The sequence below is a fragment of the Molothrus ater genome, chromosome 28, assembly GCF_012460135.2.
Source record: "Molothrus ater isolate BHLD 08-10-18 breed brown headed cowbird chromosome 28, BPBGC_Mater_1.1, whole genome shotgun sequence".
Classification (NCBI taxonomy): domain Eukaryota; kingdom Metazoa; phylum Chordata; class Aves; order Passeriformes; family Icteridae; genus Molothrus; species Molothrus ater.
Genome location: NC_050505.2, coordinates 5,090,721 through 5,117,112, shown reverse-complemented (window position 1 = coordinate 5,117,112; position 26,392 = coordinate 5,090,721). Strand labels below are relative to the sequence as shown.

At 60.8% G+C, this 26,392-nt stretch overlaps 2 protein-coding genes across 2 annotated transcripts; both read right to left on the bottom strand.

Moving 5' to 3' along the window:
* Positions 1-529: 529 nt before the first annotated feature.
* SNRNP27 (small nuclear ribonucleoprotein U4/U6.U5 subunit 27) lies at positions 530-3,315 on the bottom strand. Its single transcript, XM_036396862.1, has 6 exons — positions 3,070-3,315; positions 2,269-2,389; positions 1,677-1,786; positions 1,470-1,549; positions 1,323-1,387; positions 530-842 (listed from the first exon to the last, which is right to left on the bottom strand). The coding sequence occupies exons 1-6, from the start codon at positions 3,104-3,106 to the stop codon at positions 788-790; spliced, it is 468 nt and encodes a 155-aa protein (XP_036252755.1). The 5' UTR covers positions 3,107-3,315; the 3' UTR covers positions 530-787.
* Positions 3,316-3,810: 495 nt separating this feature from the next.
* ADD2 (adducin 2) lies at positions 3,811-15,113 on the bottom strand. Its single transcript, XM_036396622.2, has 15 exons — positions 15,049-15,113; positions 14,349-14,523; positions 13,384-13,522; positions 12,689-12,840; positions 12,159-12,239; positions 11,928-12,077; positions 11,206-11,349; positions 11,036-11,134; positions 10,112-10,297; positions 9,046-9,303; positions 8,104-8,223; positions 7,931-8,020; positions 7,327-7,477; positions 7,158-7,247; positions 3,811-6,367 (listed from the first exon to the last, which is right to left on the bottom strand). The coding sequence occupies exons 2-15, from the start codon at positions 14,520-14,522 to the stop codon at positions 6,069-6,071; spliced, it is 2,133 nt and encodes a 710-aa protein (XP_036252515.1). The 5' UTR covers position 14,523; positions 15,049-15,113; the 3' UTR covers positions 3,811-6,068.
* Between the last annotated feature and the right edge of the window lie 11,279 nt (positions 15,114-26,392).

The following is a 26,392-nucleotide window of genomic DNA, read 5'->3' as shown; positions in this document are numbered from 1 at the left end:
GACAGGGACAGGGACCCCCGGACAGGGACCCCCGGGATGGGGACGGGGATAGAGACCCCCTGAGAGGGACCCCAGGATGGGGACAGGGACAGAGACCCCCGGACAGAGACAGGGACCCCAGGATGGGGACAGGGACAGAGACCCCCGGACAGAGACAGGGACCACCGGACAGGGAGCCCCGGGATGGAGACAGAGCCTCTGAGAGAGGGACAGACCCCCCTGGGACAGGGACAGGCACCCCCACAGAGCCAGGACCCCCAAGCCCCCCTCCAAGCAGCCACCTCCATGCCAGGGCAGTGACACCCCCGGGCAGGGCCCCCCTGTGCAGGGAGCACCTTGGGACCCCCAAATCAAGAACCACCCCCAGCCCCGGGCAGGGCTCAGAGCACCCAAATCCCCTCCCAAAACTGGGAGCACCCCAATCCCACTGCCCCCCTGGGGGCCCCCAGCCCCAAAATCTGTGTCAACCCCACGGTTTTGTGGGAGGGAGGGGGAATGGAGGCCCTGCTTCATCTCTGAATGATAAAAATTAAAGGAAAAAATACATCTGGGGTTTTATTAACAGGGAAGCAAACCAAAACCAGGGAGAACACAGCAAAATCCCAGCCAGAAACTGACCTTTGTTGTAAAAAAAAAAACAAAAACAAACAAATATCTGGGAACTTGTGGCGGGTCTGGATGTGGGATTTGTTGGGAATAACCCAAATTCCACTGGAATCCAGCACGGGAGCCACCCAGGAGAGTGCAGGGAAAAGAAATCCTTCCGTGGTGGGAGCCTGTGCCAGCGTCAGGCGATGAAATCCAGGGGCCTGTTGAATCCTCCTTTCCTGTTCATGTATTGCCTGGGCGAGGACGGAGCCAGAGTCAGCCCTAAATCCGGGGAAATCGGGACAAAAACACCCGGGGGAGGCTGGGAACGGGGCTCAGCAGCCACAGGGAAGCCAATTCCCCAGGGATTTGAGTAAAAGGAGGGCAGGAAGGCTCCCAGTGAGGAGCTGCTGCAGAGGAGCCCAGGTGCCAGCAGAAAGGGAGCAGAATTGACAATCTGGGTGTTTTTTGGGGTGAGCAGTGCCGCTTCCCTCTGCTCTGATCCTGCCCAGGCCTCACTGGGCACATCCCAGCTGTTCCTAAGGTGCTCCTCACTCCTCATCCTCCCGATTTCCCCATTCCCAGGGGGATCTGGAGAGCTCTCACCTCTGCTTTTGAGTCTAAACCTCACCAAATTTCCGTTTTCCCTGGAAGCTGGATCAGGGTGAGACCGTGGCCACAGCTACCTCACCAAACAAACTCCTCTCTCCATCCCAAAGCAGGGGGACACACACCTGTACTTCCTCTTCTGGGACACGTTGATGGCGTAGGCATTGGCAGCACCGTCCACCTTCTTCCCCTGAGGAGAAACACCTCAAAATCCCATGGATTACCCCCAAACAGGGCAGCTGACACCACAGAGCCCCTGGAGTGGTGCTCACCTTGGTGGTATCAAAGGAGGCAAAACCCATCATCTTCATCATCTCGATCTCCTCCTCTGTCTTGCCCTGCAAATCTTCCTCTGAGGGGAGAAAATCAAGGATTGAGCAAACACAGATGTTGGGATTCCCAAAAATCCAGGTGTCCCTGGGCTGGTCCTGGCCCCGGGGGACACCTGGGGGTGCCCCAAGAGGGAGATCCCCCCTCACCTGTGATCTGCCGCTCCTTCTTGGAGTCCTTGAGCTCCTTCTTCTCCTCATCCCGGCGCTCCTTGGGCCGTGCTGGTGATGAGGAGCTGGAGCGGTGCCGGCGTGGGGACCTGCTGGGGCACAGAGCTGGGGCTGCAATTCACACCTGGAATCCCCACCTGGAGCTCCTGCTGTCCCCAGGTCACCCAGAGTGCCCTCACCTAGCTGTGCCCACCCCTCGCTGGTGTCCCTGCCCTCACCTGGATCATCCCTGACATCATCCCTGCCCTCACCTGGATCATCCCTGACATCACCTGGATGGCCCTGCCCTCACCTGGATCATCCCTGACATCATCCCTGCCCTCACCTGGATCATCCCTGACACCACCTAGATGTCCCTGCCCTCTCCTGGACAACCCCTGCCCTCACTTGGATGTCTCTGCCATAACCTGGATCATCCCTGATATCACCTGGATGTCCCTGCCATCACTTGGATCATCCCTGCCCTCACTTGGATGGTCCCTGACATCGCTTGGATGTCTCTTCCCTCACCTGGACGGTCCCCACCCTCACCTGGATGGCCCCGCCCTCACCTGGACAGCCCCGCCCTCACCTGGACCGTCTCCGGTGCGGGGAGCGGGAGCGGCTCCTCCTCCTGTCCCTGTCCCGGGACCGCGATCGCTCCCGCCGCCGCCTGTCCCTGTCCCGGGACGTGGAGCGCGAGCGCCGCCGCTCTGCCCGGGGAAGGCTCAGCTGCTGCTCCCTGCCCGCTTCCCAAGGGAAATCCCACAGAAACCCCAGCACCGACCCCGGACTGCCCTTCCCACCCCGCTCAGGGACCCCTCTGGGCACCCCCGGGAGGGAAGGAGCAGCAGGAAAAATCTCCAGCGGGAGCGGGGGAATGATCCAGGGGGAATCACCCGGGGGGAGCAGCCAGGAGGCGAGGATGGTCCCCAAAAACCTGAGCCAGGTGGAGAGGGGTGGGAGGGGGTGATGGTACCAAAAACCTGAGCCAGGTGGAGAGGGGTGGGAGGAAAGGAAGAGAAGGAGAGGAGGAGATGATAAGGATGGGGAGGGGGAGAAGGAGGAAAAGGAGAGGAGGAAGAGGAGAAGAGAAGGAATGGAGAAGGATGGGAAAGGGATGAATGAAGAAAAGGAGACGAGGAAGAGGAGAAGAAAGCAGAGAAGAAGAAGAGAAGGAAAAGAGAAGGCTGAGGATGAAGAAGAGGAGGATGAGGGAGGCAGTCTCTGCCCTCCGCCACAGCGAGGAACCGGGGCCTCCCCGCCCCGAGGGTCTCAGTCCCCCCTACCCCCGTCCCTTGCACCCCGATCTCCCCGAGCCCGGTTCCCCCGGGCTCCCCCTGACCTCCCCGGCGTTCCCGTCCCTCCCCGGCTCCCCCCGGTGCCTCCTCACCCCGCCGCGGCGGTGACCGGGAGCGGCTGCGGCCCATGGCCGCCCCTCAGCCCCGCGCTGCTGCTCCCGCGGCGCCGCCGGCCCGAGGGGACCCGGCCCGAGGGGACCCTGCTGAGGGGAGCCGGCTAAGGAGACCTGGCTAAGGGGACCGGGCCTGAGGGGAGCCGGCCGGCGGGGCCGGTCAGCACCGCACCGGGCCGCACCGGGCCGGTCCCGCCGCTCGCCCCGAGAGCCCGCCCAGGCCGGAATGCGAGGGGAGAGCCGGGAGGAAGAGGAGGGCCGAAAGCGGAGAGGGCAGGAAGGGGAGGGGAGGAAGGAGGGGAGGAAGGCGGGGCCGTCACCGTCACCTTCCTCAGGCCGCTGCTCGCTCTGCCCGCCCGGGCCCTGTCCCGAACGTGCTGCGGCTGTGCCGGCTTCGGTGCTGGGGGGGTCACGAGGGGCTTCTGGGAGAAGCTGCTGGAACCTTCCCGGTGTCCGGCACACCCATTCCCACCTCCAGCCTGTCCCGTCCCCATCATCCCCTTCCCATTCCCACCTCCAGCCTGTCCCGTCCCCATCATCCCCTTCCCATTCCCACCTCCATCCTGTCCCATCCCCATCATCTTTGTCCCATCCCTATCCCATCCCAGTCCCAATCCCCATTTCATTCCCATTCCCACCTCCATCCTCATCCCATTCCCATCCCTCTCCCCATCCCCTTCTCATCCCATCCCCACCCCTCAGACTCCGAGCGCTGCCGGGTGCCAAACACGGGGTTTATTTATTTACACCGGCGTTCCACGCGCTCCCGGCCGCGATTGTCACACGCGGGTGGGGGACATGCCACTCCCCGGCCGCCTCCCGGTGCCATTCCGGGGCTCCAACACCCGCCCTGCCTCCCGGCCCGTCCCCGGCGGGCAGCCCCGGGCGGGAGGAGAGGCGCTGAGCCCAGCTGGACTTGCCCTTCCCCGCTGCCAGGCTGGGATCAGCCTCTGTTTTCCAGCGGCGGTGCGGGTGTGGAGACCCTGGATCAGGGATTTGCTTTACCCTGAGCCTTGCTGGAGTGAGGGGAGGGGGAGGCAGGGAGGTGGGCTGGGGGAAGTACCCGAGGGGTGGTCCTGGGGTGTGATCTTGGCTCTGTTGCCCTCTGTCATGGTGATGATGGTGGCACTGGAGCCTTCGTCCCTTTCTGCTTGGAATTTCATGGATGGGGAGGTCAACGCCAGGGTCCCCTGCAAAGCCACTGGCCCTTGGGAAAAGGGGTGACAAAGGCCCCAGGGACAGACCCTTGGGGAGAAAAGGGGTGACAAAGGCCCTGGGGACAGACCCTTGGGGAGAAAAGGGGTGACAAAGGCCCTGGGGACAGACCCGTGGGGAGAAAAGGGGTGACAAAGGCCCTGGGGACAGACCCTTGGGGAGAAAAGGGGTGACAGAGGCCCTGGGGACAGACCCTTGGGGAGAAAAGGGGTGACAGAGGCCCTGGGGACAGAACCTTCAGCGACAAAGAGGGGACAAAAGCCCTGGGGGCGCCCCCGGGGTGGGCTGGGGGTGTGGCAGTGCTGTCATTCAGGAATTGCCCCCAGGTGTGACAGTGCTACCCCAGGGAGGTGACACGGATGTCTCTGCAGGCTCTGCTGCCCTGGGTCACCCAGGTGACACAAACGGCCTCAAAGAGCCTCAGAATCAGTGGCAGTGAGGAACAGCCCCCCCAGTGACAGGGTTTGGGGGCTCAGAGTGTCCCCTCAGTGCCCCCCATCCTGCAGGGGTGGGATGGGGACCTCTGGGGGGACACGGGGCAGGGCAAAGGCCCTTCCCCAAATCCAGGCTCAGGCTGGGGCTCTGGCCAGGTCCCTGCCTGGGCTCTCCCGGCTGTTTCCTGCGCCCCCTATTCCATGGGCTCCCTGCCCTTCCAGAGGGGATCCAAGCCCCAGGAGCTGTCTCAAGGCAGGGAAAGGGTTTGAAACCACAGCGATGGCACATGGGGAAAACCCTGCTGGGCTGGGGGAGCCCCGGACAGGGGTTCAGGGCCATTCCAGAGCTCCTGGGCAGGGCTCCATGGACGCAGCAAGGCTCAGGGTGAGCACCCCGGAAAAAGGGAGGATTTGGGGCTGATCCCGGTGATTTATCCCCAGATCCCAGCGCTGGAAGGGCTGTGGGGAACACGGGCAGGGCTGGGGCTCTTCCCGGGCAGGGGGTGGCCAGGAGGTGGCAACGCTGGGAGGGAAGGGAGCGCCAGGAAGGACGGAACTTGTGCTGGGAATTCCAGAGCTGGGAAAAGCGGGGGGGCCGGCGTGGCCGGGGTCGCTGTGAGCTGGCAGCGTGTGTTCATCCCGAAGTAGCACTTAGTGAGTGAGTTTTGCTCAGTTTTGAATAACACAGACAATTCCCGGAGGGGTGTGGGTGTTTTTTCCCTATTTTCCCAGGTGCGGGTCGTGCAGTGAGGTGGGGGCTTTTCCAGCGGTGGGAAATCCTGCTGCTCTTCCTTGGGTGGGCAAAAGACGGGCTGGGAGTACCAGGAGAAGGGGATGAAGTGGTTCTTGAGCCCACGGAGAGGGAGGTTTACAATCCAGGGAGGAAAAACCTCAGCTCCTCCTTCAGGAAAAGCCTTCAGCTCGATCCCATTCTCCTGGCAAAGCGATGGACGGTTTTCCCTGGGGATGAAGCCAGCGCCATTCCAGCAGAGCTTGAAACAGAAGGTGAAGAAAATAACCACGAAACACCCTTTTCTTCCTCAAACCAAGCAGATCTGGGCTCTGGTGGAGACAATCCCTCCCTCGGCCCACGGCGGTGGGAAGGGGCCGGAGCCCAGGAGGGAGAGGGGCAGGGAGGTGCAGCGGGAGTTTCCCCAGACGGGGACCACGGTCTCTCTAAGCTCGGTGCCAGCCCCCAGAGGCGGGTGACAAGGGGGACGAGGTGCCTCGTGCCCGGGAAGCAGCCGGGTTCCGGGGTTTAGGGCCGTGCCTCGGGGTCTCGGCGATCCCAGGAGCCGCGGGGAGGCCACGCGCGAGGCCTCGGGACGCTCAGGACTCGATCTTCTCCTTCTTTTTGCCTTTTTTCAGGAAAGATGGGGTCCGGAATTTCTTCTTCTTTTTGGAGGGTGATTTGGAGGGTGAACCGTCGGGGGACACGGGGTTGCTGGTCACTGTCTCCTTCTCCTTGGGGGCGTCCTGGTCGGCGTTGGTGGTTGTCCGGTCTGTCCCCCCTTTTCCAAGGTTTTCCTCGGTGCTTTGCTCCTCGTCCTTCCCGTTCACCACCGCCGGTGGCTCCTTCTCGGCAGTGGAATCAGGGGGGGCTTGGCCACCATCGGCCTTCTTATCACCTTGGGAAGGGGAGAGGGAGCAGGGAATTGGGGCAGCAGCACCGCTGTTCTGGGGGGGTCCATCCCCCCAAATGTGCAGTGGGGCCTGGGCAGGAGCAGGATTTGGCCTCCCCGAGAGGAGAACGTTGGGGTCTGATCCTGTCCTGCCGCAGGCACTGCTCCCCCGAGCCCCCCGAGCCGCCCCCTCCCTGCGGGACAAGCGATGTGGGATGGAGAGCCGGGAAGAGGCAGCAGGAGAAGCAGGAAGCGACACCAGGGAGGGAGGGAGGGAGGGAGGGAGGGGTTCCCCAGGGGGTTTCCTAAGGGATTTCCACGGAGACCGAAGAGCGCCCCGAGCCCCTGTCCCTCGTCCGTCCGGCGTGGCCTCTCCGTACTTACTACGGCGCCAGGGATTCAGGGATAACTCCTTGGGTGACAGGCACACGGGGAGGAAAGAGAAAGGAGACGTTGTGGAGACAGACAGACAGACAGACGGACACCACGAGACACCATGGCAGAGCCAGCAGCCCCGAGCCGCGCCCCGGCACCCGCTGCGGGTGGGAACAGTGGGGACTGGGCTGGGGGACAGGGCTGTCCCCTGCACCCCACAAAGCCACCACCGCTCACGTCCTCCTGCCGCGCTCCCCCCGGCCCCTCTGGAGCGGGGTGACAGCACGAGGTGACACGAGGTGACAGCCAGCTGCGTCCCAGCGCCGTTTGGCCGCAGCCGCCCTTGCGCCCCCGCTCCTGCTGCTCACTGGGACCCCAGCCCTCGTTTTCCTCGTTTTGGGGTGCTCATCACCCCACTCACCCTCCGTGGGCTCTGCAGGCGCTGGGGGCTCCGGCGGGGGCGGCTCTGGGGGGGGAGCCCCTCTGTCCTCTGCTGCCGCGTCCTTCTCGCCTGCCACAGACACACACACGCTGGCCCCGGTCCCCGCGGTGCCGCCCGGGGCTCGGGGGGCTTTGGGGGGCTCTCCTACCCTGCAGGCGCTTCTTCCTCTCCACCTCCTGCTTGTACTCCTCCAGCTCCTGGTCCGTCAGCTGGCTGAAGGGGTTGGGGGGCTCTGGCTCGGGGGGAGCCTCCTCCCCGCCCTCCTTGGCCTCTGCGTCCCCCAGATGGCTCTCGGTGGACTGAAACAGAGCCCGGAGTGGCGTCACCCCCCTGGGGCAGTGTCACCACCCCCAGAACAGTGCCACCCCCCTGGGGCAGTGTCACCACCCCAAGAACAGTGTCACCACCCTGGGGCAGTGTCACCACCCCCAGAACAGTGTCACCACCCCCAGAACAGTGCCACCACCCCCAGAACAGTGCCACCACCCCCAGAACAGTGCCACCACCCCTGGGGCAGTGTCACTCCCCTGGGGCAGTGTCAAGACCCCCCCCAGAGAGATGGGGACACGGGGTGTCACAGGATGACGTGGGTTGGGGACATGGGGTGTCATGGGGCTGGGGACACCAGGTGACACAGGTGCCATACGGGGCTGCGGCTGGTCTCAGCAATGACACCGGCCAGCAGCTGTGACTGGGGACATGGGGTGACACAGGGTGACATGAGGTGGCACAGGGTGACACGGGTGCCATACGGGGCTGCGGCTGGTCTCGGCGATGACGCTGGCCAGCAGCTGTGACTGGGGCCCGGCTGATTTCACGTCCTGGCGGTTTTGCTCGCGGATCTGTGGGGGAGGACAGAGCTGAATCCCCCTCCAAGGACGGGGCTGAGCCCCCCCAGACCCCGCTGTCCCCCAGCCCTGCCCACCTTGTTGCGCATCTCCAGCACCTCCTGCGGGTCCGTGTAGAGCGGCACGAACTGGTTGGGGTTCTCGATGCGGATCGGGGTCCCACTGCTGCCCTTCTCCACCTCGTCTGCCCGCAGCCACTGCAAACCCAGGAACAGGTTTGGGGAAGAGGAGACCCCAAAAAATGCAACTTGTATAGAGGGGAGACCCCAATGTAGAGGGAAAGCACCATAAATGCAGGGAGACCCCAATAAACAGCATAGAAGGAAGACCTGACTAATTGCATCATATATAGAAGGAGGAAGACTCCAAAACAAGTTCCCCAATAATAGAGGAAGACCCCAAAAAAGCATCTTGTGTAGAGGGGAGACCTTGATAAACAGGTGTTACACAGAGGAAAGACCCCAATAAATGCACCTTGCACGAGGGAGAGACCCAATAATAGAGGGGAGGCCCTTATAAATAGGTCTTGTGTAGAAGGGAGACCCCCCCATAAAGGGGAGACCCCAATAAAAGGATTTTACGTAGAGGGGAGACCCCAAACAACGCATCTTGTGTAGAGGGGAAACTGCAATAAATACATCTTTTGTTGAGACCCTGATAATAAATGAGGAGACCCCAACAAATGTGTCTTGCATAGAGGGAGAACCTGATAAATGTATCTTGCATAGAGGGAAGGCCCCAGTGAATGAGGAAACCTTAATAAATGTGTCTTGCATAGAGAGAGACCCCAATAAATGAGAAGACCCCAATAAATGCATCTTGCACAGAAGGACAGACCCTACTAAAGCCAAGAGCACTCAGCCCCACAAGAACGGGGTGGCGGGATTCCAAAATCACCATTATTATTACAGCATGCAGGCGGTCTCCGGGCCCTACACCCCAGGTTTTCGCGGGGTCCATGCCAGGACCCCCCTCCTCCTCCCTGGCCGTCCATCCCCGAGCCCCCGCTGCCCCCTCACCGTGGTCTTTGTCCTCTGGGCCCCGGCGCTGCCCTGCGCCTCCTCGGCCAGGCTGACCCTGGTGTAGGTGTTGGGCGTGTTGAGCCACCGCGTCTTCTCCTTCTGCTGCTTGTGGGCGTGCTGGCGCAGGGCGGGGGGCCCGGCGGGCTCCTCCTCGAACACGAAGGCCGTGACGGTGGCGGGGATCAGCACGTCGCTCTTGGGCTTGCTCTTCTCCTGCACGAAGGGGTAGCGGTACGTGTAGCCCGTGCGGTAGCCCTGGGGAAGCGCCCAGAGAGAGAGGAGTCAGCACACAGGGCAAGCTGAGGGTTAGGAGCATGTTTTTGGCTCATAAATCATCATAAAGGAAATGATTTATGAGTCGCCATCAAGAAGAGTTAGAGGAATGAGGAAACAGCTAGTGCAGCAGCCTATTTTAGTGAAAGAACCTTTTGCACCCACATGAACCATAGGTCAGTGAACGAGATATGTAAACAGAGCTAAAAAGAGAAAATATTGTTATATTCGCTAGCCCTTACCAAGCACTGAACTGGGTTTCACTGCACTGCTGACCGGTTAGGTTTAACCCAGTGCACTCTGATATTTATATTCAAAAATATATATTTATATATAAATACAAATATATTTAATAGAAATATATTAATATATAATTGTAAATCCATAACATATAATATATATATTTATATATATAAAATATAAAGATATATTTAATATATTTATATAAACATATACTATAAATTATATATTTATATATAAATATAAAAATAAAAAGAAATACTTAATATCTTTAGATATAAATATATAAAAACATATAAATATATATTTATATATACATTAAAATAGAAAGCTATATTTAATATAGTTATATAAATATATATATTTATAAAAATATAAAAATAAAATTAAATATTTAATATATTTATATATAAATATATAAAAATATATAAAAACCTATTTATATATATACACTCTGAATAGAGGAGGAACCTTTCCTGCACGAAGAAACCGAGCCCCTGATAAACTCTGCTTTATCCCCGCCCGTTTTGGGGCGGGTTTCGGCGCTCACCAGGTTGTCCAGCATCCTCATGAGCGCCTCGAACTCGTGCTCGCCCAGGCGGCTCTTGTGCAGCGGCCCGAAGGTGGCCCCGGCGCGGCGCACGGCGCTCAGCGCCTGCGGGCCGCGCTGCTGCTGCGCGCCCCGCTCCAGCACGATCAGGTTCTCCGCGCCGCCCGCGCTCGCCAGCGCCGACACCTGCGGGACACCGGGCACCGCTGGGCGGGGACGGCCCGGGACAGAGCCGCGGGCACCCCCGGGGGCGGCGCACGGCGGGGACGGGGCTGAGAGACGGGACACGGGGGATGGAACGGGGCAGAGAGACGGGACACGGGGGATGGAACGGGGCAGAGAGACGGGACACGGGGGATGGAACGGGGCTGAGAGACGGGACACGGGGGATGGAACGGGGCAGAGAGACGGGACACGGGGGATGGAACGGGGCAGAGAGACGGGACACGGGGGATGGAACGGGGCAGAGAGACGGGACACGGGGGATGGAACGGGGCTGAGAGATGGCACAGATCGGGGCATGGAGGGGAGATGAGGGGCTGAGAGATGGCACAGCTCATGCCATGGTGATGGGGCACTGGGGGCTGAGAGCTGGCACAGATTGGGGCACAGGAGTGGAAATGAGGGGCTCAGACCTGGCACAGCTCAGGAAACAGGGGTGGAAATGAGGGGCAGACACCTGGCCCAGCTCATGCCATGCTCCTGGGCACTCTGGCTGACCTGAGGCTGGCACAGCTCAGTGTATAAGGACAGAAATGAGGGGCTCAGACCTGGCACAGTTCAGGGCATGGGGATGGGACACTGGAGGGGCTCAGAGCTGGCCCAGCTCATGCCATGCCCCTGGGGCACTCCGGCTGACCCGAGCCTGGCCCAGCTCCGTGCGCGCTCCCTCCGTGCCCGGCCCCAGCCCAGCCCCGCGCTCACCTGCACCTCGCAGGCCGCCTGCAGGTGGAAGATGCTGTAGAAAGCCTCCTCGGCCGTGTCGCCCAGCGCCAGCACGCCGTGGTTCCGCAGCACCAGGATCTGCCGCGGGATGTCAGCGGGGCGGGCGGGGCGGGCGGGGCCGCCCCCGCACCCCCCAGGTGCGCCCTCACCTTGCAGGTGGGCCCGAGGCACTTCTGGAGCTCCACGCGATCCGCCTCGTCCTCCACCTCCCCGCGGAAGTCGAAGTAGGCGACGTCCCCCAGGAGCAGCGCGGCGCGGGAGATGGGCAGGAGCCCGCAGCGCATGGCCGAGACCTGGGCACGGGGAGGGGCAGGGCAGGAACCCCAAACACCCCCAGAAACACCCACAGCCCGCATGGCCGAGACCTGGGCACGGGGAGGGGCAGGGCAGGAACCCCAAACACCCCCAGAAACACCCCCAGCCCCCCCAAAAAACACCACCAACAAAAGTCCCAAAAAAACCCGACCACCCCTTCCAAAACACCCTTCCACCCTCCCAAATCCCCCCAGGTTCCCCTAACTCCATAGACCCCCAAATCCCTCCAAACCAAATCCCCCAAAGACCCTCCCCATTCCCCTCACTCCCAAGCCCCCAAAATCCTCCCAAACCCCATCTCTCTGATCTCCCCCAGTCCCCAAATCCCCCAACCCTTCCAAAAACACCCTTCCACCCTCCCAAATCCCTTCCAAACCCAACCTTCCCCAAGTTCCCCTAACTCGCAAGACCCAAACCCAACCTCCCCCAAACGCCCCTGCATTCCCCTCACTCCCGAGCCCCTGAATACCCCAAACCCAATCTCCCCCAAGTTCCCTTGCCTCCTGAACCCCCCAAACCCCCAAATCGCCCCTCTCCCAGCCCGTTCCCCGCGTACGGCGGCCGCGGCCGGGGTGTGCAGCCGCACGATGCAGCGGATGTCGGGGCGCGCCGCGTAGATGGCGGCGTGGAGGCTGAAACTGCGGGCGTCGGGGGCAAAGCCGGTGCTGCCCTGCTCCACCACGGCCCCCAGCACGTTCACCTTCACCTGGGGGGCACGGGGGGCTCAGGGGGCTGCTCCCCACGCGGGCAGCCCCGGGTTTGGGGGTTGTTGTTTTGGGGGGCTCACCAGGCTGGCCGCTGTCACCTCGCTGCACGCCAGCCCCTGCGGGGCCACCAAGAAGTGCTCCTGCTCCTTGCTGACCCGCAGCTGCCGCCGGGGACAGGGTGGGGTGAGACACAGTCGGGAAAAATCCCAAAATGAACATTCCCCCCGAAAGCCCCACACCCCTCTGATCGCCCCTAAACCGTGAGAAAGCCTCCGAAACTCCTCCCCAAACCAACACCCCAAAGGAACCCAACAACAACCCCAAAATAACAACCCACAAACCCTCAAAGTCCCAACCCACCTCAAATGTCCAGAACCCCACAAACTGCCCCCCAAAATAACAACCCACAAACCCTCAAGGCAACCCCAAATCCCCCCAGGGCAACCCCAGGCCCCTGAGTTTTTGGTTTTTTGGGGTGCTCATGCTGACAGCAGCGTGTCCCAGCTGTGCCCGGCCATACAGGTCCAGCAGGTACCAAAAGTCCCCATAACCCCCAAATGCCCGCAAAACAACCCCAAATCCCCTATTCTTTGTTTTTCAGGGTGCTCACGGTGACAGCAGCGTGTCCCAGCTGTGCCCAGCCGTACAGGTCCAGCAGCCGGTGGATGCTGCCCACCTTGCAGCGCATCAGCCGCTCGCCCTTGGCCAGGGCCGGCCCCTCTGTCCCGTGCAGGTCATTGATGGGGGTGACCGATGCCAGCCCTGGGGATTGGGGACCCCCCGTCAGCCGTGGGATCCCCCAAATCATGGGGGGGTTCAGTGGGGGAACAGGGTTGTGGGATGGGTTTGGTGGCTGGCAGGGTTTGGTGGACCCAAAGGTTTGCTGGACATCAAGGTTTGGACTCATAAAAGATTTGGGGGTCCCCGAGGCATCAAAGCTTTGGTGGCCCCCCAGGTTTGATGGCCCCAAAGATTTGGTGGGCCTCAAAGGGTTTGGGGGATTCCAGGGGTTTGCTGGCACCCCAAGATCCCGAAGAGTTGATGATTCCAAAGGTTTGGGTGTCCCCAAGATGCCAAAAGTTTAGGGGTCCCCAAAGTCTGGTGGTCTCAAAGGTTTGATGACCCCAAAGGTTTCTGGGGTCCTCAAGGTCCCAAAGGTTTGGTGGTCCCAAAGCATTTGAGGCCCCTCAAGGTCCCAAAGGTTTTTGTGAGATTTGGGGGTTCCAAGGTTGCCAAGATTTGGTGCCCCCCCAGGTTTTGGGGTTTTTCCCACCCCGCCCCTCGTCCCCAAAGGGCCCCACGTACCCATGGGGGAGGTGGGCAGGGTGGCAGGGGACGTGGTGGCCATGAAGTCGGCGATCTGCCGCAGCGCCCACACGTGGGACGAGTTGTTCCCCTTCTTCATCTGCTCCTGGATCAGGCTCTCCAGCTCCTCCCGGAAGGACTGTGGGGACAGGGTGACAACGGGCTGGGTGGCACGGCTGGGGACATCGGGGCAGTGGGGACAGCATCACCAGCTCGGTGGCAGCAATGCTGCCAGCCGTGTGCCACAGAGGCGATGGCGGCACCACCAGCTTGGTGACACGGTGAGGGTGGCACTGCTGACTTGGTGTCAGTGGTACCCACAGTTTGGTGGCTCACTGGTGGTGCCAGTGTCACCAGCTTGGTGGCAGTAACATCACCAGCTCGGTGCCACAGTGGTGATGGTGGCACCACCGGATTGGTGGCACGGTGACGGTGGCATTGCCATGCTGGCGTCGGTGTCACCGCTGCCTTGCTGGCACAGTGGCACTGGCAGCTCAGTGACAGCAGCAGTGGCACTGCCAGGTGGGGACACCGTGTGGTGACATCCATGAGCTTGGGGACAGGAGCGATGGGGCGGGGACAACAAAGGACGGGGCCAGCGACAAGAAGGGGTTGGCGACAGGAGGGACGGATTTGGGCTGGGTGGGGGACAGAGGAGAAGGGGCTGGGGACACGAAGAAGGGGTTTGGGGACAGTCGAGACAGGGATGATAGGGACAGAAGATAAGGGTTGGGGGACGTAAAGGAAGAGGTTGGGGACAAATGGGTCGGGGACAGACGGGACGGGGTTGGGGAAGAAGCTGGGGACACGTGGGACGAGGTTGGGGACAGGTGGATGGGGCTGAGGAAAGGAGGATCGGGATGGGGACGGACGGGGTCGGGGACAGACGGATGGGGTTGGGGACACAGGGGAAGGGGCTGGGGACAGGTGAGCGGGGTCGGGGCCAGGGCCAGCGCGGGGCTCACCGGGCTCTGCAGGATCATTGTCACCCGCTTCTTCTGCTCCATCAGGTTGAAGTCCTGGCGCAGGTCCCCGGCCCCGCCCCGCGCCCGCAGGAACTCGGGGTCCTCCTGGGGGGGACAGCGCGGCCCCGGGGCGGGGGGCTCGGGCAGGGGCTCGGGGCTGGCGGCCGTGCTCATCCTGGGGACACGCGGGGACACGCGGCGTCACAGCCCCGGTACAGATTGGGGAGAAAGCACCGAAAACACGGAGCGGCTGCGGCCCGCTGATAAGGGCAGAGGGGAACCGCCCTGCCCGGGGCGAGGGGACAGCGTGGGGACACCGGGAGGGGACACGGGCCGGGCTGGGTGACAGCCCGGAAAGGGCTGAGAACGGGCACAGCTCAGGGCACCCATGGGCGCGCCCCCAAATTGGGGTCACCCACTATGGGGGGCTCGGCCCCACTCTGCCGCCACACGGGGGGAGGTTCCCAGCCAGCCCCCGCCCCACGACCCCAAAAGGACCCCAAACGGGCCCCAATAAGACCCCCGAGGACGCTCCCCTCCCCTCCCGGTCACCGTCCCCGATCACTGCGGGGATGCTGCATCCAAGGCCCCCCCAAAACCCAGGGCGGGGCCGCTCCCCCACCGCCGGGGGCGCCCCCCAGTCCCCCCCCATCCGCTCAGAACAGGAGGGGACCCCCCGATTGCGCTGCTCGGAGCGCACCTGTCTCACCGGGCGGGGGGGCCGCGGTAAATCCGGGGAGGCCGCGCTGGACCCCGGAGGGCACAAGGGGGGGTCTGGGGGGGCTGGGCCAGGACCCCCCACCCAGGGCTCCCCCTCCCAGCATCCCCCGCACCCCCCCATCCCCGCCTCCGCCCGCGCCGCGCCCAGCGCCGCTGCGGCAGCCGCAGGGCGGGGGGGGAGCGAGAACCGGGATGGAACCGGGGATAAAACCGCGCTGGAACCCGGGGATGGAGCGGGGGGGCCGCAGCATCGCCCCCGCCCCGGGGGGAGGAGGATGCGCTCGGTACCACCCGGGGATGAAGGCCCAGCACGGGGGGAGGGGTGGGATGCAGCCCCCCCCCCCCACCTGCATGCGGCCAATTTGGGGGGGGGTGGGCGAGGAAAAGGGGGGGAGGGGTCACCCAGGTTCCCCCCAAATCCCCCCCGCCCCAGGGGGCTGCGGCCGGGGGCTGCTGCCATCACCCACCTTCCTCCTCCTCCTCCTCCTCCTCAGAGCATCCTGACAAAGGGCCGCCCCCCCCCGCGCGTCCCCGCGCCTCCCCCCGCCCCGCCCCCCCGGAACCCAACCCCCGCCCATGAACAACGGGGGGACCCCCGGACCGGGCGCCGCTGCTCCCGCAGTCCCCCGGCTATTGATTGGGGTCATATTAACAACCGTTAATAAGCCCTTACCTGGGGGGAGGAGCTAATTGCTAATTACAATTTCATACAGAAATTAATTACAGCTGGTTTAATTTTATACCCCCCTCCCCCCCCCAACCGCTGCGTTTTAAGGGGGACAGAGCCCCCGCCCCATTAATTTTGGGGTGTGGGTTTTATGGGGTGCCGGGCTCCAGGACAGGAGCGTGACCCCAAAAATGGGAAATGGGGGCTGGAGCCTTGAGCTTGGCCTTCGGGGTGGGGGGGACCCCCGGACTTTTAGGGGCACCAGGAAACACCTTAAAAAAAAAAAAGAGAAAATAAGGAATATTGAATAGTTTAGAATAATTGGAATATTTTGGGGAAAAAGGTGATTTCGAGCCTCCCTTGGTTTATTTACCCAGATGCTCCCCCAAACCCGGACCCCACTGTGACCCCCCCCAGGTTTCTGCCTCTCCCCCCTCCCCAGGTGCCCCCAAATTCCCGGGGTCCCCCCCCCCACTCACCGTGCCCCAGGTTTGGGGGGTCCCCAGGGGCACGGGGGGGCCCGGCCAGGCCAGGCTCAGGGGCCCCCCCGGCAGTGCCCCCCAACTCCTGCTCAGCGCCGACCTCCTGGGAAAAGGGAAATGTAAAAAATAAAAAATATAGATCAGAACTGGGGGGTGTCCCCCAGTAATAACACCACCCCCCCCCAAGAATAATCCCCCCCAAATAAATAAATTCAATTATTAAATTAATCCCAACCTCAAATAACTCATGCAGGAAAATCCCCACCGGGCCCACAAATTATAGGGGGGTTTTGGGGCTTACCCTCAATAATAATTCAATCTATTTTTTTTTAATTTTAAAATTGATTCCAACCTGGAAAATAAGAATAAAAATCCCACAAAGCCCACTTTACAGGGGGTCAGTTTTAAGGTCCCTCCTCAAATAATAATTCCATTGGATTTTGATTATTAAATTAATTCAGAGCTGAAAAATAGCAAGAAAAATCCCACGAGCTTCCCCAAATCTCAGCATTATAGGGGAGTTTGGAAATGGAGGGTCAGTTTTGGGATGCTCCCCTCCAATAATTATATTTATTGTTAATCTTAGACTGAATCCCAAACTAAAAACTCAGAAGAAATTAGAGGAAGTCTGTCCCCTCTCCATGTACCCATACCCAACCAGCTCCCCCGAAATCCCAATTCTAAGGGGCTTTAGAACCCAGGATCAGTTTTGGGGTGCCCCACAAAAGCCTAGTGACTAAAAATAAATTGAATTATCGATTCCAAGATGAAAAACAGCAACAAAATCTCCATTAGGTGCCCAAAATCCCACATTATAGGGGGCTTTGGGGTCGGTTTTAGGGCAGTCCCACAGCAGCGGGATGTTTTGGGGGGTTTGGGGTCAGTTTTGGCATCAGTTTTAGAGCTGTACCTGGCAGTCCTGCAGCAGCCGGATGTTTCAGGGGTTTAGGATCAGTTTTAGGGGCAGTTTTGGGGTCTCACCTCACAGTCCCGCAGTAGCCGGATGTTTCAGGGGTTTAGGGTCAGGTTTAGGGGCAGGTTTAGGGGCTCACCTGCAGCAGCCCCCGCAGCAGCTGGATGTTTTGGGGGTTCAGGGGCAGGTTTAGGGTCAGGTTTAGGGGCTCACCTGCAGCAGCCCCCGCAGCAGCCGGATGTTTAGGGGCAGGTTTAGGGGCTCACCTGCAGCAGCCCCCGCAGCAGCCGGATGTTTAGGGGCAGGTTTAGGGGCTCACCTGCAGCAGCCCCCGCAGCAGCCGGATGTTTAGGGGCAGGTTCAGGGTCAGGTTTAGGGGCTCACCTGCAGCAGCCGGATGTTTAGGGGCAGGTTCAGGGTCAGGTTTAGGGGCTCACCTGCAGCAGCCGGATGTTTAGGGGCAGGTTTAGGGTCAGGTTTAGGGGCTCACCTGCAGCAGCCCCCGCAGCAGCCGGATGTTTCGGGGGTTCAGGGGCAGGTTTAGGGTCAGGTTTAGGGGCTCACCTGCAGCAGCCCCCGCAGCAGCCGGATGTTTCGGGGGTTCAGGGGCAGGTTTAGGGTCAGGTTTAGGGGCTCACCTGCAGCAGCCCCCGCAGCAGCCGGATGTTTCGGGGCAGGTTTAGGGTCAGGTTTAGGGGCTCACCTGCAGCAGCCCCCGCAGCAGCCGGATGTACTCCGCCGCCGCCCGCAGCGTGTCCGCCTTGCTGGGCCGGCGGTCCCGCGGCACCAGCGGCACCAGGGAGCGCAGCTGGGAGAAGCCACTGTTGAGGTTCCGGATCTGCGGGGCACAGAGGGACCCGGTCAGAGACCCCAAAAGGGCTCCAAAGGGACCCCAGAGACCCCCAGGTTACACCAGGATCCCCCAGGCCCAAACTGGGCTCTCTCAAGGTTAAACTGGGACCACCCCCAGGGTTCAACTGGGCTCAGCAGGATCAAGCCAGACCCACCCATAACCAAAATTGGGGTTCCCCCCCCATATTAAATCCCACTCCAGGACTGAACTGCCCTGAAGGATTAAAGTGGGTCCCTCACAGAATCAAACTGGGTTAAACTGGGACCTTTAAACCGGGATTAAACATGACCCCCCCCCCCCCCTCCGCCAATTAAACAGAGACCTCAGAATTAAACTGACCCCAGGACTAAACCAACCCACACAGAATTAAACCAAGCCCTCCTAAAACTCACCTGGGCCCCCCAGGATTAAACCCACCCCAAAAGCAAAGTCCCCCCGTGGCAGCGCCAGTGTCCCCTGGGTGTCCCCCGATGTGACCCCACCCCGGGCTGTGCTTTGGGGGTTCAGCGGGGTTTGGGGGTTTTGGGGTTGCTCACCCTCTCCCTCTCCTTGGCGTTGGCCGCCTGCCGCCGCTCCAGCACCTCGGCCGGGTCCCCGGTGGGCTCGTAGCCGCCGTCGGGGCCGCGGCGCAGGCGGACGATGGGGGCCGGCTGGGGCAGGGGCCCGAAGCGCTGCTGCAGGAGCGCCCCCAGCAGCTCGGGGGGCGGCGTGGGCTGCGGGACCCCCGGCGGCTCTGGTGGCTTCGAGACCCCCGAGGGCTCCGGGACCCCCGACGGTTCCAGGGGCTCCGGGGTCCCTGAGGGCTCCAAGGGCTGCGGGACCCCCAGAGGATCCGGGTCCCCTGAGGGCTCCAGGACCCCCGAGGGCTCTGGGACCCCCGGTGGATCTGATGGCTTTGAGACCCCTGAGGGCTCCAGGGTCCCTGAGGGCTCCAAGGGCTCCAGGACCCCCGGTGGATCTGGGTCCCTTGAGGGCTGTGAGACCCCCGGGGGCTCCAGGACCCCCAAGGGCTCCAATGGCTTCGGGACCCCTGAGGGCTCCAGGACCCCTGAGGGCTCCGGGACCCCCAGTGGATCTGAGTCCCCTGAGGGCTCCAATGGCTTTGGGACCCCCGAGGGCTCTGGGCCCATTGAGGGCTGTGAGACCCCTGAAGGTTCCAGGACCCCCGGCCACCACCCCCCAGCTCTGCCGGGCTCTCCCACCCCACAAAAGGACCCAAGGCTGCACCCCCTGAGCCGATGCTCAAAAGGGCCCTGAAATACCCGGGGCTAACGAGGCACAGGTGGGACCCATCTGGGCCTGACGAGCTCGGGCTGTGCCCGGGCTCCCTCACCCACTGTCCCGGCCTGTACCCCCCAAATCCTGATCCCTGCCCGTGCCTCAGTTTCCCCATTCACCACCCCAAAACCCCAATCTCTTGCTGTGCCTCAGTTTCCCCATCCACTGCCCCAAAATCCTGATCCCTGGCTGTGCCTCAGTTTCCCCATCCACCGCCCCAAAATCCTGATCCCTGGCTGTGCCTCAGTTTCCCCATCCACCACCCCAAAATCCTGATCTCTTCCTGTGCCTCAGTTTCCCTGCTCACCACCGCAAAACCCCAATCTCTTGCTGTGCCTCAGTTTCCCCATCCACCGCCCCAAAATCCCAATCTCTTGCTGTGCCTCAGTTTCCCCACTCACCATCCCAACCTGGTACCCACAAAGCCCTGAACCCAAAAAAAGGCCCCAAAAGCGCGCTGAGAGATATTTGGGACGGTGACATTTGGGAATATTTTGGGATATTTTGGGGTCCTGGCACCGAGGGGCACCTGGATAGTTGGGCTTGAGAGATTTCGTGTGCTCCTAAAGCCGCTTTTGGGTGGGAAAGCAGAAAAAAGAGGTTTGATGTCAGCGGCCCTGGCTCGGTAGGTGGCAGTGTCAGTCCCTGAGATGCCGCAAAACGCGGCGAGGCTGGAAATAAAACGGTAAAATCGCCCTTTTTTCTCCCAAAAACCTCAGTTCACTTCGGGTTATCGGCCGTGGGGGGATCCTCGTCCCAGCACCGGGGTGGATTTCCCGTCCCTGAGCCCTCCGAGGGGCTCATCCCGCGGTTCCCGGGGGCTCTGGGGCTGCCCTGCCTCAGTTTCCCCACACCCGGGCACCATCCCCAGCTGCTCCGGGATCCCGGAGCTTCTTTCTGTGCCCATCAGAAGAGTGAGAGTGCAGAGCAAACTCCAAAAAAACCCCAAATGACCCTAAAATGAGAGGCACCTGGAAGTTAATGGAGGTTTTCTCTAAGAACTTAGAAAAAACCCAATTTCCTTCTCTTTAATGCCCCTTAATGAGCTTCCCTGTCCCGCAGCAGGCTCGGGATAATCCCATTATTCCTGCCCCGATCTGGGCGCAATTCTGGTGCCTGACAAATTAATCTGAGGGCAGGGAGGTGCAAAGTCACCCCAAAAATGTGCCCGTGCCCAGCTGCTCACCTGGGATCACCCCTGGGAGCTTCTGGGCTTTGGGAAAAGCTGGGAAACGCTCCAGGTTCAACAGAGGGGGATTAAATACTGAAGGGAAAATGAGGGGATTAAATATTGAGGGAAATGGGGTTTGCAGGGGTCACGGTTTTGGGGGTCACAATAATCAGAATTGGGGGTTATTTGGGATCATAGTTTTAAGGGGGTCACAGTTATTGGGATATTGGGGGACACACTTATTAGGGGTCACTGTTAATAGGGTTTGGGGTTATTGGGGGTTTTAGGGGTTACAATAGGGATTACAATTGGGGTTACATTTATAGGGGTTACAATAATTAGCATTTGGGGTTATTAAGGGACACACTTATTAGGGGTCACTGTTAATAGGGTTTGGGGTTATTAGGGGTTTTAGGGGTTACAGTTTTAGGGGTTACAATAGGGATTACAATTGGGGTTACATTTTTAGGGGTTACAATAATTAGCATTTGGGGTTATTAGGGATCATGGTTTTAAGGGCCCACATTTTTAAGGGTCCCTATTTTTGGGGGTCACTGTTATTAGGAGCCTCATTTTCAGGGGTTCTGCGTTTTAGGGTGACAGTTATGAGGGACAGGGTGATGAGGGGATCCTGCTTAGGGAAAGGAGCTGGGAAAAGGCTGAACCCCGGTGAAACTCCAGCCCAGAACCTGGGTGCTGCTCTGGGAACGCTGCTCCCCACCCCTCCAAACCCAATTTCCCTCCCATTTCCCCTCTCCGAGCTCGGGCAGGGCTGGGAGCAGCTCCCCCCTCCATCCCTGGGTGCTCCCCAAAGCCGGGGGTCTCAGCCCCCCACCCCAGCGACCCCTCTGACACCGAGGCTGGGCAGGGAAGGTGCCAGGGCAGGTGCCAGGGAAGGTGCCAGGGCTAATCTGGGCCCGGGGCAGCTGTTGGCACGGGATTAAACCAAATCTTTCCTGGCACGGTCCCAAATGTCCCGGGAGAGTTCAGTGCCTGCCAGGGCTGCCAGCCTCGTGCCAGCCTCGTGGTGCCCAGATAAAATAATAAAATATTTTATGGGGAGCGAAATATTCCAAGGGTCTCCCAACTGTCTCGGGAGGATTTGGTGCCAGCCTCGTGCCAGCCTCGTGGTGCCCGGATGAAATGATGAAACATTTTATGGGGAGTGAATTATTCCAAAGGGGGTTTATGGAGATGTGGCAACGCCTGTGGCACTTCCACCTCTCCATCCTCCTCCTCCCAGGTATCCCGGGGACATCCTGGAGAAATCCGGGGGGGCATTCCAGGGGCCACCCCCGGGGTCCAAGGGACACCCTGGGGACATCCCAGGGACATTGCCACCCCTGCTGCACCCCGGCTCTGGCTCCTCCAGCCCCCTTGTGCCGGGATTATTGATCCCTCCTTGTGCAGGGATTATTGATCCCTCCTTGTGCAGGGATGATTGATCCCCCCCTTGTGCAGGGATGATTGATCCCCCCCTTGTGCAGGGATTATTGATCCCTCCTTGTGCCGGGATTATTGATCCCTCCTTGTGCAGGGATGATTGATCCCCCCCTTGTGCAGGGATTATTGATCCCTCCTTGTGCAGGGATTATTGATCCCCCCCTTGTGCAGGGATTATTGATCCCCCTTTGTGCAGGGATTATTGATCCCCTCCTTGTGCAGGGATTATTGATCCCTCCTTGTGCAGGGATGATTGATCCCCTCCTTGTGCAGGGATGATTGATCCCTCCTTGTGCAGGGATTATTGATCCCTCCTTGTGCAGGGATTATTGATCCCTCCTTGTGCAGGGATTATTGATCCCCCCCTTGTGCAGGGATTATTGATCCCCCCTTGTGCAGGGATTATTGATCTCCCCCTTGTGCAGGGATTATTGATCCCCCCTTGTGCAGGGATTATTGATCCCCTCCTTGTGCAGGGATGATTGATCCTCTTTTTATGCTGGGATTATTGGTCCCCTCCTTGTGCAGGGATTATTGATCCCCCCTTGTACAGGGATTACTGATCCCCTCCTTGTGCAGGGATTATTGATCCCCCCCTTGTGCAGGGATTATTGATCCCCCCTTGTGCAGGGACTATTTATCCCCCCCTTGTGCAGGGATTATTGATCCCCTCCTTGTGCAGGGATTATTGATCCCCCCTTGTGCAGGGATTATTGATCCCTCCTTGTGCAGGGATTATTGATCCCCCCTTGTGCAGGGACTATTTATCCCCCCCTTGTGCAGGGATTATTGATCCCCTCCTTGTGCAGGGATTATTGATCCCCTCCTTGTGCAGGGATTATTGATCCCCTCCTTGTGCAGGGATTATTGATCCCCCCTTGTGCAGGGATTATTGATCCCCTCCTTGTGCAGGGATTATTGATCCCCCCCTTGTGCAGGGACTATTTATCCCCCCCTTGTACAGGGATTATTGATCCCTCCTTGTGCAGGGATTATTGATCCCCCCTTGTACAGGGATTATTGATCCCTCCTTGTGCAGGGACTATTTATCCCCCCCTTGTACAGGGATTATTGATCCCTCCTTGTGCAGGGACTATTTATCCCCTCCTTGTGCAGGGACTATTTATCCCCTCCTTGTGCAGGGATTATTGATCCCCCCCTTGTGCAGGGATTATTTTTCCCCCTTTTGTCCGAAGGGCCGGGGGTGGGAGTTGTCCCCGCCGCCCACCGCGATTCCCGGGGGTCCCGGGCCGGTCTCCCCCCGCCGTGCCCGGGTTATCCCTCAGGAGGGGGCACAATAAAGGGATTTATTGGCACCGAGGATTCGGGCATCTCTTGGATCCCCTCCACCCCACCCCTCATCCCGGGGGGATATCAAACAACCCTGGCTTGGTTAAATGCAAATATCCGCTAAAACCCCGCTGGGGCTGGCTCAGTCCGGGCGAGAGCGATGCCCGGCGCTCCTCTCCCAGCGCGGTTCGCTGATTTCTCCCTCCTGGAGGCTCCCCGGAGGGAAGGGGATGCGGGGGAACAAAGGTGGCTCTGTCCGTGCGGTGAAGGGGCCTTTGTGCGAGCTGCGGCGGCGCGGGGAGGATCCCAGCCCGGAGCTGCCCGAGTTTCCCGTCCCAGGAGGGGAATTTTGGGGGATAAAAGAAGTTTCCGTGGGATGGAGGCGCTGCCAAAGCCCCGGCATGAGGCAGGTGGATGGGGGGAAAGCTCGGGGTGGGGGTCCCTGTGCCAGGGTCTGGGTGAGCCCTGGGCTGTCACTGGTGACCGTGGGATGGGATAATGGGATGGGATAATGGGATGGGATAATGGGATGGGATGAGATGGGGTGGGATAATGGGATGGGATAATGGGATGGGATGAGATGGGATGGGATCAGTGGGATGGGATGGGATGGGGTGGGATGGGATGGGATGGGATGGGATCAGTGGGATGGGATGGGATGGGGTGGGATGGGATGGGATGGGATGGGATCAGTGGGATGGGATGGGGGAGGGATCAGGATGGAGTCCAAGTGGGAACAGGAACCAAGACAGAAATGGGATGGCAGGGATGGGGATGGGAGAAGGTTTGGGATGGGATGGAGATGAAGATGGAGATGGGGACAGGGCGGGGATGAGGATGGGCGTGGGATTGGGGCAGGGATGAGAAAAGGACGGGGATCAGGATAGGAACAGGGACAGGGATGAGGACGGGGATGGGACCAAGGCTGGAGTCAGCTCTGCCCTGCCCCACCAGCTCACACAGCACCCGACCAAGGGCTGGGGCTGAGCTCAGCACCTGGACGAAGATTTAGGTCTGGTCTTAACCTTTAGCCCATCCAGGCGGTTCCTAAATCCAGCCTGGAGCCTGCTGCTCCCAAATCCGAGCTTTACCCTTTCTCTCCAGCCCATCCCTCTCTCTGATGGGAAAACCAGGGGCTGCAGCTCCATCCTCCTCCTCCTCCCTGCCAGCAATTCCTGCCTTTCCCATCCCAGACAACCCTCCAGCAGGGGCTGCTGGTGCTGCTGGGCCCTCTGGGCTGGATAATCTCCGTCAGAAAGAATAAATGAATCGACCTTAACCCTCTGTGCCCTGCAGCTCCTCTCCAGCAGCAGGGACGGGGCCCTGCGTGCCCACTGTCACGTAGGGATGGACCCACGGAGCCACGCGCCGGAGGAGGAGCCAGGCAGCTCCTTTCCCCCTCTTTCCCCCTCTTTTCCCTCTCTTTTGCCCCTCTTTTGTCCCCCATCCGGGTTTTTGGGATTCTCGGGGACTCTCGGAGCTCCTCCTGAGCGCAGATGCTGCGGATCCCCATTAAGCCCTTTGCCGGGTCAGAGCCTCGGGGGAGGCCACGTGTGCCCGTCCCACGTGTGCCCTCACACGCAGCACACATTTGCACACGCATGAGGAGGCTGCAGCAAGGCTCAGCAGCGGCCTCGTTCCGCCCCGGGGCTCCCAGCCCCTCCACATCCATCCCACCCCTGCTCCTGGGGGCTTCTCCATTTATTGCCTCTCTCTGAGAGGGAGCAGAGGGGGTCCTCAGTCGAGAGAGGCTCCTCAGTCGAGCTCTGCTCTGGAATTGGGGCTGGGGGCAGGCGGGGTCGCCCTGCAGGACAGAGCGATGCTCGGTCCATGATCTGGCTGCTCCTCCTCGCCGTGCCCAGGGGTGCCAAGCAGAGGGGTCTGGGGCAGAGGGGTGCCCCGTGGGGCTGCCAGGGTGGGGCAGCAGCAGCCCAGCCCCTCGGCAGAGCATCCCAGCCCAGACAGCTCCGTCAGGGCCGTCCCAGGGCTCCGGGATTACAGCGCTGCTGCTCAAATCCCGTCTCCATCCGCGCCGTGCCCAGCCAATGACCTCGGCGCTGGCACGCAGGGCCTTCCTCCGCGGGGATCAGAGGTGATAAAGCCCTCCCAGACCCTGCTCGGCGCGGCTCTGTCTCAGCAAACCACCGTGGGTGCCACCAGGATGGCGTCCACGCTCGCGGAGAACGGGATGGATGAGGAGAGCTTCGCCCAGGTAAGGGATGTGCACCCCGGGCTTGGGATGGGGAGGGAATTTTGTGCTCACTGTGCCTGGCTGGGATCTGCGGTGGGTGAAGCACAAAGGGGTGAGAGGGGAGCAGCTGAGGGTGTCAAGGGATCGAGGGAATGACTGATGGCAGGGTGGAGGGGAGTTCCTCAAATCCCCGGCCTCCACCAGGTGGGATAACACCGGAGCAAGGTGGGATGGAATATTTGGGGTGGTTTTCTGCCTGGCAGAGTGAATTGGTGGAAATGCATGTGGCTGGGGTCTCTGAGCCGTGATCATCCTGCCAGGGAGCGAGGGACGGGCCTGTGCTGAGCAGGGATCCCAGGAGAGCCCAGCTCTGCTCCCGCATCCCAGGAGAGCTCTGGGCTGGGCTCAGGAATCGCTCTGGCCTTGGGGACTGGGGGGTTTCAACCCTTCCCTGCCCCAGCAGCGCTGTGGCTTTGGGCTGGGATTTGGGGGGTCAGGAGGGGGCTCCCAGCCCCTCTCCCCCTGTTCCCTGTGCCTCCCCCAGCCCTGAGGATGGGCTGGCAGCCACATCCACCCGCACGTGGCTCTGCCACGCTGCTGTGGGCACTGCCAGCGCAGCACAGGGCCGAGGGTGGCATTCCATCACAGCTGTACCTTCCCCAAATCTGGGGGGAGGATCTCACCTTCCCCATAGGGTGGGCAGGATCTCTCAGGGCTTGGGCAAGCTGGAGGCGTCTGTGGCACAGGAGCATCGGGGTGACCCCCAGGGCCCAGCTTGCTCACACCCCCAGCGCTGGGAGGAAGGATGAGGGTGCCCTGGGCAGAGGTGGGGAAAAGACCCTGGCACCCTGCGCACGTGCCTGCCCCAGTTTGGTGGCACCGGGGACGTGGCGTGTCCCACGCCGTGGGACGTGGCAGTGCCCACGGAAAGAGCCCCAGGGAGGCAGGAGAAACCTCCCCTTTCCGCTGGGATTGGGAAAGTGCTGCACACGGGAGCTGCTCATGCCAGGGCTGGCTGACTCAGGGTCCCGTGTCC